Source organism: Artemia sp. Qi Xiang Cuo, chromosome 4 (assembly GCF_049724085.1).
Source record: "Artemia sp. Qi Xiang Cuo chromosome 4, ASM4972408v1, whole genome shotgun sequence".
Taxonomy (NCBI): domain Eukaryota; kingdom Metazoa; phylum Arthropoda; class Branchiopoda; order Anostraca; family Artemiidae; genus Artemia; species Artemia sp. Qi Xiang Cuo.
Genome location: NC_142797.1, coordinates 81,167,218 through 81,183,635, shown reverse-complemented (window position 1 = coordinate 81,183,635; position 16,418 = coordinate 81,167,218). Strand labels below are relative to the sequence as shown.

General features: G+C 34.5%; 1 protein-coding gene across 4 annotated transcripts in view; it reads right to left on the bottom strand.

The window, feature by feature from the left end:
• The window catches only part of LOC148953497 (putative methyltransferase DDB_G0268948), a 35,962-nt gene extending 20,263 nt beyond the window's left edge, over positions 1-15,699 (bottom strand). Inside the window, exons 1-3 of one of the 4 annotated variants that reach the window (XM_089088569.1) lie at positions 15,563-15,699; positions 8,705-8,889; positions 3,809-3,969 (exon numbers count right to left, since the gene is read on the bottom strand). In XM_089088569.1, the coding sequence (XP_088944695.1) occupies positions 3,809-3,969; positions 8,705-8,815 (272 nt within the window). In that variant the 5' untranslated portion in view covers positions 8,816-8,889; positions 15,563-15,699. Of the gene's footprint in view, positions 1-3,808; positions 3,970-8,704; positions 8,891-15,456 lie in introns of all 4 variants that reach the window. The other 3 variants (XM_089088567.1, XM_089088570.1, XM_089088571.1) reach the window with 3 other exon arrangements.
• Positions 15,700-16,418: the final 719 nt, after the last annotated feature.

Here is a 16,418-nt window from a genome sequence, read left to right as displayed (position 1 = left end):
ATGTATGAATAAACATGCAAGTTGACTAAAGAAATTATCTATTCAATGTTTATCTATCACAGGAAAGGTAACAACATCATTTTTAGGGGACAAACATCCTCTTTTTGTGAGAACCAAAATTTCGAACGGGAATACTTTTAAAATAGCATATATTGACTGTGTATCAAGTTCTATCAAAAATTTTAACTACTCAAACCATGAGGTAAATCAGGATTCAAATTAAAAGGCAAGCTATGGAAGCCCAAAACTGGATACGTACGAAAAATCCCATCTTTTATTTTTATTGCAAGTTGAAATTGGAGAATACAAAAAAAAATTCACAGAGGTTTTATCAAGTAGTTGAAAACTGTATCTTCAACCATCAGGGGATGTAAATCTTCCCTTCAGGGAGTGGGGATGTGGGGGGATGGGGGCCGGATTACAATTTCAAAGGATATAGAACAAATAATGCAACATATTTGGAATCTAAGAGGAAAAAGAATTAGCAGCTGGTTTGATTTTGTTTTCTTAAGCTGCCTTACTTTTGTCCTGTGGTTTAAATAGTTTTTTCCCTTAAATTAAATTTAAAAAAAAACAAGTGTTTTAACCGAAAGTAAGGAGCAACATTAAAACTCAGGACGAACAGAAATTATTCTATGTATGAAGGGTTGCTCCCTCCTCAATACCTTGCTCTTTACGCTAAATTTTGACTGTTTGTCCCAATTTTTTAAGAAGGGCTACTGAATCACGGGGGCCGTTTAATTAGAATTGGAATCTTTTGTTTTTTAACTGCAAACTTGCACTTCAGAAGCGGATGATTAAAAACCAAGAAATTGAGAAATAAAGCAAGGCAATAAAGCAAGAAATTGCTTTAAAAAGAATGTATCAACACTAATTTGTTCCCAACTATTCACTGTCAATGCCATGTCTTTGTATGTTTTGCCATATTACCGTTACAGATTGAAAAACACCCGTCAAGTTCAATGGGGTTTATTATCAATTCAAAATATAAATTACACATAATAACAATACTCAGTCCATTCCTGGACGCTGAGATCCTCAATCACTACCACTTAAACATAATACGCAGCGTGGTCACTGCACCTACTCTCAGTAACAACATTACCTCTCATTTATCCAACATAACTACCAATTTTCCTCCTGCCCTTTGCCCCAGGGGAAACCGCCTCATAATTATACCAAAATAAAATAAAATTTTAACTTTATTTTTATTTATTTATATTTAACACATTATAAAAAAAATTACCATTATTTAACTAATCTTTTCCAATGCTAATAAACTATTTTTTACTCTTTTTTTAAATGAAGTGAGAGAGGTCCTACCTCTCAGCTCTTCTGGGAATAGGTTCCATGACCATGCACAAGTTATATTCAGAGAAAAATCCGATCGTATAGTCGGGGAGAAGGGTATTTGCAGCTTTGATGATGATTGGTCGAAATAATGTTTTAAATGCAGACGGGTTCAATAACAGCTAGAAACTTGAACGCAAAGGTCAAGCACGACTGATGATGCAGCGATTCCATTGACAAAAACTCTTCATTTTTTCCAATTAATTTCAAAGATCGCTTATGAATCGAATTGAGCTTCTGCAGGTGAGATTTAAAGTCGATTTCCAGATCACCTTACAGTACTGTAAATGGGGTTTGATAAGAGCGTTGTATAGCAGGACAAGTGTTTCCGGCGGCGAATTATTCTTTACTTTCTTCGTTATTCCAACATTCCGGGATATCTTCAGCTCTACTGCTTGAATGTGATGCAGTAATGACAGGTTCTCCTTAAGCAGGACTCCCAGGTATTTTGTAAAACGCTTTTCTGACCGACCGATCAAACCTCAGGATGTTTAAATACCACATACCTCCGGATGGACACTTCCGACGCTTTCAACTTTTCTAGTTTCAAAATATATGCATCAACTCTAGACTTTAATTGATAAATCACAAATTTAATGCTTGAAAGTTGAACATTGTTCAACTCTAGAGATTATGAATAGTAAACGTAACTGGCGCTGCAGTCGTGTATGATTTTGATATTATCAACAAGTGTAATTATATTATGGCCAGGCCATACACTACTTGTTATAAGGCCCTAAATTATTTTGCAATCCTTTATTCAAACTTTTTCTAGACAAGTCAGGAGCGTTTTATACTTAAGACGAGCGAAACACTTGTTAGAGGGAGGAATGGTCAGCAGCTAAGCAAAAGTAAAAGAAAGAAATTTGGAAAAAAAAATTGGAACCAGGTCGAAACAGAAAGAAAGTTTTTCTGAAGCTATTGACATTTCCAGTAATTTTCCAGATAAAAATATAAATAATTATTTTCCAATCTACAAAATAGCACAAATGAGAAAAACAGTAAAACTGTCTTGAGTATTGAATAAGCTTCTTCGGGATCATTTAAAGGCAAACTCATGCAAAGTATAAAATTATCTCTTTTAGCCCTGAGATTGAAATTTTAATATTACTCCCATATTTCCAGGAACCAATTCAGAAAAAGTAGATCTGGAAAAACAAAATTCCTGCAGATGAAGGTTGACAAATTGTCCTTGTTGGTCAACCATCTGGGGTCAGATGAAAAGCAGCTCGTCCCTGAATGGGTCTGAAGATGTCGTAAGGAAAGATTTAAGGAAAATGATAACTTCTTGGGAGGGTGTAAAGAGGAAGGCTTTCCATAAATGGAAGAGAAGCGTGCGTAGCTGAATCGGCCACACGATGATTGGTGCTACAGTGAGCTGTCAGTAGTAGCAGAAAAGGAATGGGGGTTTCCAGAATAAGATGTACACATTTTTCAAAAAGGGCTGTCAAGTCTCAGTCGAACTTAATATGAAGTAAAAACTCTGGTACTAGTTGCGCCTTTGGATTGCCTAGACACAACCAAACCTTTGCTAGAATTTGGAAGGAGTGACATAATTTCGTGTCATTGCCCAAAAGGATAGGGGAGTTTGACCAAACTTGGGGGACGTAAGAGCTATTATGTTAGTTTTGCAGACTGTGGATCAGGACCAAATAGAACTTTTGAAGGGTAGGGAGAGGGAGTGTATTCCTAAATTTCTGTCACAAGGACAAATGACACAAAAGGTTTTGGGAACTCAACCAAATTTGGTTGACTTCTGCTTTATCTGCCAATAACAAGAATTTCCATAAAACACACTGATTCTGATATAACACAACTAGGGCGCTTTTTCTTACTCTAGGTCTATACAAATGTGCATCGAAGGAGAAGACTTGACTGTCAAGGCAATTTAGTTGCCAAAGGAAGCAATTTACTTATTTGTAAAGCGATTTTTTTAGTTAACAGACTTCAACTTTCTGTGCAACACAACAATATTTCTGGCATTTTTTCCTAAACAACAGGAACACCATGACGGTTTCTGACACGTAAATTGAAGATCATATTTTTTTTTTTTAATGAGCAGTGTCTGTCATGGAAGGGATCATCCTGCATGAATATAATTACAACTAAAATTGCTCATTGATACGATTCGCGAATATTTCCTATCGCAACAATGTTTTACGGGTGAAAACACACTTGCTTCAATTCCAATTTGGCTGAGACCCGATAATATATTTCCCTAGATTTTGAAAAAAATACCTTTCTTAGAAATTTCCATTGAAAAACGACTCTTTTTGTACTTCCAATGAAAAACTAAAACAGAAATTTCCCAACATCCTCTAAATTTGTAGAAATACATTTTGCCCCCCCCCCCTCCCCCGTTAATTTCTGTGAATTGACGCCACTGGTTGTACCAATTCTCCAGATAAAGACAAATAGCACCAAAATAGTTGTTTATGACCAACCGTTATTAAAGTACCTAAATACTATATTTTTGGCCTCGACTCTTTTCCTTGCCTCAGCTATCTGCGCATGGCTGACATCTGTTCCATGGACTTTTGTAAAATAAGGTGACAAAAGCTCAGTACTCTGTCCACTACCACACCCAACATCATAGGCAGTAAGCAATGGGCCATCGTACTACAAATGAAATAAAGTCAGATCAGGCTAGACCAGCAGTCACAAAAGGTTTGCTAATTATTTAATGAATAGCCTATATAATAATTAACTCCATATACCAAACCGTGGATTTTAAATGTGTAGCTTCAGATGTCAAATCAAGCTGCAGCTTCAGATTAATCAAAGTTTATCTTTCGTTAAGAGTTTTGTGTTTTGGGCTATATTGCATAAGTGAAGTTGATTTATTCCTTAATTGAAAACACTGATAGTGGCCTTTATTCTAATCATATAAACTAGGTGTCAGACTGTTAAAGTACCAGGATCTTTTGATCCTTTGTTTGGCCTAGTTCCCTTGGAATTAAACACTACAAATTAAAAGGCTAAAACACACGGGTACCAGCGCTATCTATCTGAAATAAACCCGAAGAACTACGAAGGTACGCTGCACGTAGAACAGGGCTACCTATGTTACATATAGTACAAATTCTGAAACATTAATTTGCGGAAAAGAAGATATCTGGAATAAGAAAGGAAAGACAGGAACCCTCATAACCGACAACAAAGGGAGGAGCAATCTGATCTCTAATCGCGAGCTGAAGTCTGACGGCTCAATTCAGTTTTCTAGTACTTGATCTACGTCAGAAAAGGTTCTGCTGTTTACCCGCCACATTACCTTATTATAAAAAAAACAGAAGCTATTAGCCGAGATCTTAAAATTGGAAAATATGAAAGCTATATTTAATCTTTCAATATTCCAACAAAGATTAGAATATTAGAAGCTACAATTATGACAGCGGTCAAATATCGTTCTGAAGTAAGGGCGCTCCGAAAAACGGATGAAGGATTACTAGATGTTTTCCAGAGAAATTACCTAAGGATTGTTTTGGGTACCCGACTGGCTGACCGTATTTCAAACAGTAGGACTATAGTAAAAGTTTGGGTCAATCTTGCTTTCTAGGGCTATAATGAGAGAATGGTTGAGATGGCTACGGCATGTGTTGCGGTATGTTTAAGGACTTTGTAACATTCCACATCTCGTCTCACGTTAATGAAGCATTAATGAGACGAAAACGACCCTTCAGCTAGACACAAACTCTGTCCGACTTGAATCCACTTAGCAAGATGTATTACAACCTCAAGACCAAGGGCGTAATTTGCTACGGAACGCGGTTGGCAACTGCCCCCAGACCCCAGTAGTCCCCCCTACCCAGCTGAAATGTATCGTCTTCAAAAATCTTGTCAAAAATAAGATAGGCCTACATAATTCAAGCATCCACAGAAACAGATCAGTTTTCTTCAGTATACCTTTGCCTGTATGGTGCTGAATGGCTGATTTTTCATTTGACTTGGAAAAGTCAGCCCTAACTGTGCCCCTACCCCAGGATTTTGACGAAGTAACCACACTGCTCAAGATATGCATCTCTGAGTTAGAATTAGCTATGCCAACTATGAATGAGGCTGTAAATGATCTGAAAACTGTAATAAAACTTGTCCAGCATGACCCTTTCCTGGTTAAATGATTGGATTAAACAGAAAAACAATAGTAGCTGTTTCATAGCATTGGGAGTAAACGAGGATGAGCCGTTAGAAAATACACGATCGAAGTTTCTCTCCTTCAATAACAATTTTGATTTAGCTGATCCACTTTGATTTAGCTTATGCTAAATCAAAGCTGATACTCAGAGATGTGTGGTCCCAAAATGGTGATAATCTGTAAAAAAAAAAAGAACCAAGTACAACAGTAGTGTTGTTACCCTATGCTTCTCTGTCTAGTTATGTCATTTGGGTTTAGTTTGTAAACCTATCAAATACGTTATTACCAATATCTTTAGTGATGAAAAATCTCGACATTCCTGATCTAAAAAAGTATTCCCTAATTAATTCTGCTATTTTTAATCCTAGCCCTAATTATACTGGTACTGGTACCAAGAGTCATTATCTCATTCGTATCGTAAGTACTTCACATATTCTTATTTCTGTGAGAGTACTCTAATATCTTTTGCCATTAAGTATTTTTTGCGTTTTTTGCTTATTACTGTCCAGGAGGAGTTTTACTTTATGTCCAGTCAAATGCTGGCAGTTTTTTGAAGATTCAACCTGGAGCATATATATCCCGTAGCATACACTAGAAGCATCCATTCGTGGATGATAGATAGACAGGTCAAGACTTCAATGTGTTATACAGTTATGAACCACCACCAGTCACCAATGCTTTCTTTGTTATGTCTAGAAAAATTCATGCCCAGGTGATTTTATTAATAAGCGCATTTGTAATGTGCATGTTGATTTCAACTATAACCTGCTTAGCATTCGATCTGATATGGCCTCTAATTCTCTTTTTTTATGTTATTTCTTCTTCCAATCATACTTTTTACTTCTACAATATATCCAGCCAAAGGTTAACTGATCATGTTTTTCTCTCTCACACTTCTTGCCTGGTTTTATTCACAGCTAGTTATTTTGTCCTAATGTAATCTAACCCCATTTCCCTGTCTGTTTCCTCTATATTTCCTGCTGCAAAAACGGAAGAAGAACATGAATCAAAAATGTCCTTGGATGACTAAAAGCCCTATAAAGAATATGCAACAAGAAGTTACATCTATTCAAGTTTGTCTTTCAGAGTTGGTATATGGATGGAATAATTAGACACAACCACTGTAAAATGTTTTGGCTGGTTCTTTTGGGTCTCGAAAGAAGAAGGTTCTGCGCAAAAAAATCTAGAATTGCAGAAATAATTTGTGTAAAGTACGGGCAATCATTAAAAAAAGCTGTGTCTCATAGGAAGCACAAGATGTTGTCTTCCCTACATTATCAGAGCCCTAATAGCAACCGGATGGAAGGGGGTGTGCTGCCAATTCTTTAAACAAACATTTCTCAAACTTGCTATCTACAGCTGCCTTATATGCCAAAATAGTTAAAAATTTTCCCCTATTGGGGCTGTCCTTACTTATTTTTCCTTGTTATAGAAATGAAGTTTTTAATATAGCTTCTGATCAAACTGATGGTTGGACTGCTAATCCCCAAAATTGAAAGCAACCCTCCTCAAAAGAATATCTCCTTTGGTTTCAGAGCCAATATCTATCTAATTAATCTATCTCTTAAATCAGTTACTTTTCCTAAAATTCATGAACTAGCCTAAGTTATTCCATTGCACAATTAAGAAAAACCCAAGTGATTGCACATATCAAACCAATACCTCTTCTTCCAATGGTGTCAAGAATCTCTGAAAAGGTGGTTTACAGAAAAGTATCTTCTTTTGTATTTACGTCTCTAATGCTAAACTTGTTATTTAGGCTGGCCTGTCAGCCAGTTGAACTTCTACCATCTTATTGTTATGCAGTGGTACTTAGCGGGAATTAAGATGTTTAATGCTAAGGTTTAAAGGGTGAAACCCAACCAATATATTTAGTGATGACCAGGTAAAATTAAATGACCAAATATTCCAATTTTTCAGAATTACAGTCCACCACTGCATAGTGAAAGTTTCAGCCAAAAATCCAGTTCATAAACCTAAATCCAAATAATGACTCTAAATTGAGGGTTACCATTACTGTCCAAACCGTTAACTGTTAACCTAAACGGTTAACCGTTTACTGTCCAAACCTTTAAAGCTGTAGAAGGTTCTGAAACAAAATTCTTGAAGACACATGATAGTCTGCAAATGATCGATAAATTGCAAGGTGTTGTCTTCCTATATCATCAGAGCCATAATAGCAACCGCAGAGAAGGGAGTGTGTTCCCGATGCTTTGAACAAGCATGTCCAACACAAGATAGTCTTACAAATAATATTGGACTTTCCAAAAATATTCTTTGCATTTAACTACTGTATCAATCTGCTTTCTAACTTTTTTTTCAAAATAACAAAACTAAAATTTGTCTGTAATTTGTTTTGTAGTTTTTGAAGTATCCTTATATTAACACATAAAATTACTGAAACAGCAGCAAAGCCATAGTTCTGGTAATAATTAATATATGTTACTTTTTAAGCAATAACACATACATGGGTATGTGTGGCTACAGGTGTAACCCATTTGTAACCCAAAAAGTGAAATTTCTGTCATTATTTTGAACTTTATTTGGAGACGGGCTTGGGTCCATCTTGGAGTATTCCTAATAACACTTTATTAACTAAATAAATTTCCTCCCCTGGAAAAATTTCCATGTAAATGCTTCAAGAAAGGGACCTATTTGAACATTTCAGATTTACATAAATCTGAAAGCAATTTATTTCAAGATAAAAAAGATTTCTTAGATAAGATACTTGTTTTAAAAAATCACAATTGCAAGCCCCAAAGGACGGAATTCTTATTTTGAGATCGAACAACAAAAACATTTAAAAAGTTGAGAACAACAATGGAATTTTTCGTCTATTAATTTAATAAATAAAAAAAAAGTTTTCTCAACTGAAAATAAAGAGCAATATTAAAAATTGAAATTAACTGAAATTCTTAGATCAAATTACAAAAAATTCTTAAAAGAGCACAAAAGAACGTAACAAGAGAGGAAAACAAGGAAACATATACAAAACATAGGCAACACCTGTAAATAATAAAAAAAAACTGTAGAAATGTTATTTTTTTTTCAAATGTAATGTAAGAGACAGTATTTTCATAGGAAGAAAAGAGGGAAAGAAGCTATTATTCTAGCTAGGCTAATCTAATATACGATCCCATCTTCTCTTATGCTTAGCCATCGAAAATAATATTAGTGGCATATTTTCTTCTAGTTATATCCCTTTCAATACTGGATACAAACCTTCTCTTTAATATAACTAATAATCCTTTGAATCAAGGCTTTTGGTGGTTTTGGCCTGAACTGAGCATAACACAGAGCATGTAAACTGTCTCGAAAGTATTGCTGAGACATTCTCTTTAGTCAGCAACCTATAATTGAGTTCTTTCCAATAGTGAACTTTGTGATATGCACAATGTTTGAAATGTCTGAAAGGAAGATATAAGAATTTTTATAAATCCCTAAAAAATTTAACTGGCAGTTAAAAAAATAGTTACAATCCAATAGTGTACAACTCAACCTTTTTTTTATCACCTATTCCTTGCTAAAAACGAAACTGAACCTGTTAATGTACCATAGAATATGAATCTTTAATTCAACATCAGACTATTTTGGGATGATACTTCTATTTTCATTATATTTATTTACTTTTTACACATAAAAAGTAATAAAACTGAGTGTTTTGTTTAAGCCAAACAACATCGTCAGCTAAGAGGGAGGGCCTACATTTTTATTCCGCATTCACAAGCTTTGAGTAAATATATTTTTGTGGGTAAGTTGATTAAAAACTACTTTTTTGTATTTTCATTGAGAAATGACCAATTTACCTTCCAGATTTTGAAAAATGCATCTCACCCCCTTCCCCCTAAATTTTTGAAACTTAACGCCACTGTTTTAGCCCTCTTATATGTAAACTGATAGTAACACTTCTTTATCAACTTGCTCCAACCTTCTGTTTTAACAAACTCCTCAAATACCAAGTCATTTCTTTAAATATCATCCAAGACTATTTTATTGTGTCTCAACAGCTAAGCTACTTTTTCATGACATACATTTGGCATCAAATGAGACTATTTTGGATGTAATGAATGGACTTTTGTACCACCTAACCTTATATTTAGGTCTTATATTTTAGTCTTATATTTTAATCTTGTCTTCTTTTTTCTGTGCTTGGCTAAAGTGTGCTTTAGCCAAGCACTCTCCTAAAGTGTGCTTGGCTAAAGCCATTAGTGCATAAATAAATGAAGTTATTTAACAGCATTGTTAAATCCTGAAAAGGGTAGTTAGAGTTACCAAAAAGTGAGCAATGCTTTACTATTTTGTAAGATATTAAGTAGAAATTATACATTAATACAAAACATAAAAATACACTCTGCACTCAAAGTCATAATATAAGACCAACATAAGAACTGGCTGGCACTGTGGCCTACAGATTGTGTCCAAAACAGGAACAACAAATAAAAAATATATCCATGAACTATCTGTCTGCAGGTCAAATACCTTTTTTTCTTTCTTTATAGTCATTAGAGAAATCAGAATTTTTGTAATTTTTTAATGTCTAGGACTAATGACTTTTGTTGCTTTTGAGTGTTGATTTTCTTTTCTTTTCTTTGTTTGAATTGTAGGCTACTCAATCATTTTCCTTTTTGCATGATGGGTTTCAAATAAATACATACATCAGAATAACTGGAAATATTAAACAAATTAAGTTTATTTAAGCTAATTTAAGTTTTGACAGTAATTTTATTTATATGTATGTATGCTTTCTCCAAGATCTTTTGGTTAGGGCAGAAAATGCTATACTGTGTGAAAACAACAAGGAATTTACTGCCCTGCCTTGCTAACATCTTCCAAGGCTTAAAAAAAAAAGATTCACAAGTTACAGGCATGATACAATGTTGTTTCCCATCAAGCTCTACCCAGAGGTGTCAACTAAACCTGTTATGCAAACTTATGGATGCTTTTTATTTTCAAAGTTGGATAATGAATCTGGCATACATAGTACCTTGATAATCAATGTCTATCAACTAAATCACCATCATGTTCAGTGACAATATAACTAACTACTTAATATAAGCTTTTCTCCAAATTTAGTGAAATATCCAATCAAACCAGCCTTGGTCCTTTCTGAAATAAGCTGTTTACCTCTCAAAAGCCTATTATCTGGGACAAAAATGACACATCGGACATAGCGTTTTTAATCAAAAAGATTTTAAGGAATTAAACTTTGGTTTTATCTCCAATTGGCCATGGCTTGATGGCAACTTGATTTTAATTCAGAATAGGATAAAGTGAAATTGAGCAATATATGAATATTTTTCTCACAATTTAGAAATGTTGCATGCACATGTAAGTGGTACCAACCCATACTATTTGTCTGTTGTTTCCACTTTTAACATGCAGCACCAGGAGACTGAGCTTTGCTCTGTGAAGGGAATTTTAGAGATAAAAATGATAATAAGTGTAACCCCCATCTGAAAATGTATAGCCTACCCTCAAACCCTGATTTATATAAGAAATAACTCTTTCTTCAATAAGAAAAAGATTGCTGCAACAACGCTGCAATGTCTGCAACAACTGATTGCTAATATTCTTAGTAAAAATCAAGTACCAGTACTTAATTTTATGTTTGTATAGGCTAATATGTACACACATGAGAAGTCAAGTTGGTTAATGCTAATGAAATAAAACAAAATATGATGAAAATATAATAGTTTGGACACAAATTTGGGCTATATATTTGCACATTAGGGGGCTGGGGGGTTAAGCATAGCATATATTAAATATATAACCTAGGTAATTTTTTCCCCCTAACCCCCACCCCAAAAAAAAGTAAAATTCTACTTTAGTTACTTTTGGCTATCTTGGAAAGGGGTTGGGTTAGGAAAATGAAACTTTCAGGGATGGATGTACATGCTAAGGTATGTCCCGGGAAGGTACTTTGAAGTACCTACCTCCACTCCTCCCCCTCTATTTAATGGTAAATTATTGCAAATTACTAGTTATTTTAGCTCATATTTAATCCTATATTACTATAATAATTATAAATCACTGCTTACCTTACACAACTTCAGCTTTTAACCTTGTTCATTAAAATATATTACAAAATCCTATTTAAATCCTAAACCATTTATTTTCCTATCCTTGCTGACTATTGTAATGGTATAATAAAACAGGTTTGTTGTGATGTCACAACTTTGCTTATCAGAAACCCTTACCCTTGAGGGTAGCAGGCACTTGCCAAACACCTCTGTGTTGACAAGACCATTTAAACTGTATTAATTAGGGAAAGGATTTGACAAGAGAGACCAGTAAAAATAGCCTAATTGTTTTTAGAGGACAAATTATGTCATGGAAAAATGTTTTTGAAATCCCTCTTCCACCCAAACTCAAAATTTTCTAAAATTCTACTTTAGAAGCTTTTAAAGTATTTCTAAAGTACTAAAAGATAGAGTACTAAAGACATCAGAATCGACTTCAGAGGACATGTTACATCATAGGAAGAGGTTTTTAAAATCCCCCTTCCCCCCAAAACTGAAAATTTTCAAAAATTCTACTTTAGAAGCTTTTAAAGTATTTCTAAAGTACTAAAAGATAGAGTGCTAAAAACATCAGAATCGACTTCAGAGGAGACGTTATATCAAGGGGAGAGGTTATTTAAATCCCCCTTCCCCCCAAACTCAAAATTTTCCAAAATTCTACTTTAGAAGCTTTTAAAATATTTCTAAAGCACTAAAAGATAGAGTGCTACAAAAACCAGAATCGACTTCAGAGGACAAATTATGTTATGGGAATATGTTTTTGAAATCCCCCTTCCCCCCAAACTCAAAATTTTCCAAAATTCTACTTCAGAAGCTTTTTTAAATATTTCTAAAGCACTAAGACATAGAGTGCTACAAACATCAGAATCGACTTTAGAGGACAAGTTATGTCATAAGAAGATGTTTTTGAAATCCCCCTTCGCCCAAAACTCAAAATTTCCAAAAATTCCACTTTAGAAGCTTTTTAAATATTTCCAAAGCACTTATAGATAGAGCACTACAAATATCAGAATCGACTTTAGAGGACAAATTATGTTATGGGAAGATGTTTTTGGAATCCCTACAAACATCAGAATCGACTTTAGAAGACAATTTGTGTCATGGGAAGATGTTTTTGAAATCCCCCTTCCCCCCAAACTCAAAATTTTCTAAAATTCTACTTTAGGAGCTTTTTAAATATTTCTAAAGCGTTAAGACATAGAGTGCTAAAAACATCACAATTGACTTCAGAGGACACGTTATATCACGGGAAGAGGTTTTTGAAATCCCCCTCCCCCCAAACAAAAATACCCCGTGGAAAATAAGGCTTTTCAAATTTCAAATTATCAGCCAGATTTTAGAGTATGAAGGGGGAATGGGATGAATGGTAAGGGGGATTTCAAAATCATCTTCCCATAACATAATTTGTCCTCTGAAATCGATTCTGATATTTGTAACGCTCTATCTATTAGTGCTTTAGAAATATTTAAAAAGCTTCTAAAGTAGAATTTTGGAAATTTTTGAGTTTGGGGGGAAGGGGGATTTCAAAAACCTCTTCCCTTGACATAAATTGTCCTCTAAAGTCGATTCTGATATTTGTAGCGCTCTATGTTTTAGCACTAAAACATCTTCATTCAAAAACATCTTCCCATAATATAATTTGTCCTCTACATCTTCCCATGACATAAATTGTCCTCTGAAGTTGATTCTGATGTTTGTAACGCTCTATGTCTTAGCGCTTTAGAGATATTTAAACAAGTTTCTAAAGTAACAATTTTGGAAAATTTTGAGTTTGGGGGGAAGGGGGATTTCAAAAACATCTTCCCATGACATAAATTGTCCTCTAAAGTCGATTCTGATGTTTGTAGCGCTCTATGTTATAGCGCTTTACAAATATTTAAGAAGCTTCTAAAGTTAAATTTTGGAAAATTTTGAGTTTGTGGGGAAGGGGGATTCCAAAAACATCTTCCCGTAACATAATTTGTCCTCTGAAGTCGATTCTGATATTTGTAGTGCTCTATCTATTAGTGCTTTAGAAATATTTAAAAGCTTCTAAAGTAGAATTTTAGAAAGTTTTTACTTTGGGGGGAAGGGGGTTTTAAAAACCTCTTCCCGTGATATAATTTGTCCTCTGAAGTTGATTCTAATGTTTGTAACACTCTATGTATTAGTGCTTTATAAATATTTAAAAAGCTTCTAAATTAGAATTTTAGAAAATTTTGAGTTTGGGGGGAAGGGGGATTTCAATAACATCTTCCCATGACACAAATTGTCCTCTAAAGTTGATTCTGCTGTTTGTAGAGTTCTATGTCTTAGCGCTTTAGAAATATTTAAAAAAGCTTCTGAAGTAGAATTTTGGAAAATTTTGAGTTTAGGGGGAAGGGGGATTTCAAAAACATATTCCCATAACATAATTTGTCCTCTGAAGTCGATTCTGGTTTTTGTAGCAGTCTATCTATTAGTCCTTTAGAAATATTTTAAAAGCTTCTAAAGTAGAATTTTGGACAATTTTGAGTTTTGGGGGAAGGGGGATTTCAATAACGTCTTCCCGTGAAATAATGTGTCCTCTGAAGTCGATTCTGATGTTTTTAGCACTCTATATATTAATGCTTTAGAAATATTTAAAAATCTTCTAAAGTAGAATTTTGGAAAATTTTGAGTTTGGGGGGAAGGGGGATTCCAAAAACATCTTCCTGTAACATAATTTGTCCTCTGAAGTCGATTCTAATGTTTTTAGCACTCTATCTATTAGTGCTTTAGAAATATTTAAAAAGCTTCTAAAGTAGAATTTTGGAAAATTTTGATTTTGGGGGGAAGGGGGATTTCAAAAACATCATCCCACGACACAAATTGTCCTCTAAAGTCGATTCTGCTGTTTGTAGCGTTCTATGTCTTAGTGCTTTAGAAATATTTAAAAAAGCTTATGAAGTAGAATTTTGGAAAATTTAGAGTTTGGGGGGAAGGGGGATTACAAAAACATCTTCCCATAACACAATTTGTCCTCTGAAGTCGATTCTGGTTTTTGTAGCACCCTATCTATTAGTGCTTTAGATATATTTAAAAAGCTTTTTAAGTAGAATTTTGGAAAATTTTGAGTTTGGGGGGAAGGGGGATTTCAATAACCTCTTCCTGTGATATAACGTGTCCTCTGAAGTCAATTCTGATGTTTTTAGCACTCTATCTATTAGTGCTTTAGAAATATTTTAAAAGCTTCTAAAGTAGATTTTTGGAAAATTTTGTGTTTGGGGGGAAGGGGGATTTTAAAAACCTCTTCCTGTGATAAAACTTCTCCTCTGAAGTTGATTCTGATGTTTTTAGCACTCTATCTTTTAGTACTTTAGAAATACTTTAAAAGCTTCTAAAGTAGAATTTTAGAAAATTTTGAGTTTGGGTGGAAGAGGGATTTCAAAAACATCTTCCCATGACATAATTTGTCCTCTAAAAACAATTAGATTATTTTTCCTGGTCTCTCTTGTCAAATCCTTTCCCTAATTAATACAGTTTAAATGGTCTTATCAACAAAGAGATGTCTGGCATGTGCCTGCTACCCTCAAGGGTAAGGGTTTCTAATAAGCAAAGTTGTGACATCACAACAAACCTGGTTTTATTTTACCATAACAATAGTCAGCAAGGATAGGAAATTAAATGGTTTAGGATTTAAATAGGATTTTGGAATATATTTTAATGAACAAGGTTAAAAGCTGAAGTTGTGTAAGGTAAGCAGTGATTTATAATTATGATAGTAATATAGGATGAAATGTGAGTTAAAACAACTAGTAATGTGCAGTAATTTACCATTAAATAGAGGGGGGGAGTGGAGGTAAGTACTTCAAAGTACCTTCCTGGGACATACCTTAGCATGTAGATCCATACCTGAAAGTTTCATTTTCCTAACCCAACCCCTTTCCAAGATAACCAAAAGTAACTAAAGTAGAATTTTACAAAAGTTTAAATATTGTAAGTGCAATGACAAACCATGCTTTGCCATCCGATTCTCTATTCAATGATACATGTTTGACTAGTTTCCTTTAACATCTATCTTACGTGTGTACCAGATGGGCTAATTGACAAGTAGGCCTACTTGTTTTTATGCAGAAAGTGAAATATTCTCCAAAAATCTGTAATTAGTCTAAGTTAACAAGTTTTCTTATCATATTCAGAAGTGAAGTTTCATTAGGGGTCTCATAGAAGGGTCATGATCAGTGTGGCCAGATCGTGAACAAAAAAATAAGCCGCAGCCTTTGAAAAACACGCCAAAAATAAGCCAGACAATTTTTGCCCAAAATTTAACTTTACTTTTAATGGTGTCCAAGTTTTGACGGCCGTTTTATAGAAATATTGAAAAAAACTACGTTTTCTAAAGAGTTAAAGAGGCTGAGTTACAAGGTCGAACCTTAAAACGTACAGGGATTACGAGGCAAAGTTGGGGGGCTGCCGCCCCCAAAAACCCCCACTTTCGCAGCCTTTAAATATAAAAAAAATTTCTTTAAACTGAAAGTAAGGAGCGACATTAAAACCTAAAACGAACATAAATTATTCCGTATATGAAAGGGGCTGTGCCCTCCTCAAGCCTCGCTCTTTACGCTAAAGTTTTTATTGTTTAAAATAAAGAGTTGTGAGAAAGTCAAACTATAGCGTAAAGAGCGAGGCGTTGAGGAGGGCACAGCCCCTTTCATATACTGAATAATTTCTGTTCGTTTTAAGTTCGATTAACTCTTTAGAAAACGTAGTTTTTTTCAAATAATTTCTGCACGTTTTTGTACAGTTTATTACTTATCAAGATAAAATCGGAAGAGGATGAAATTTTGCAAGTTTCTTAGTTTGAGCTTGGGCTACAAAATGCGATTACCGCCGTCTCTCTGCGACCTCTAGGACCTGAAATCGCTTAACATTGTGGTGGGTCGCCTCTTTATAGAGGCACAAGTGTGCCTCCTTGA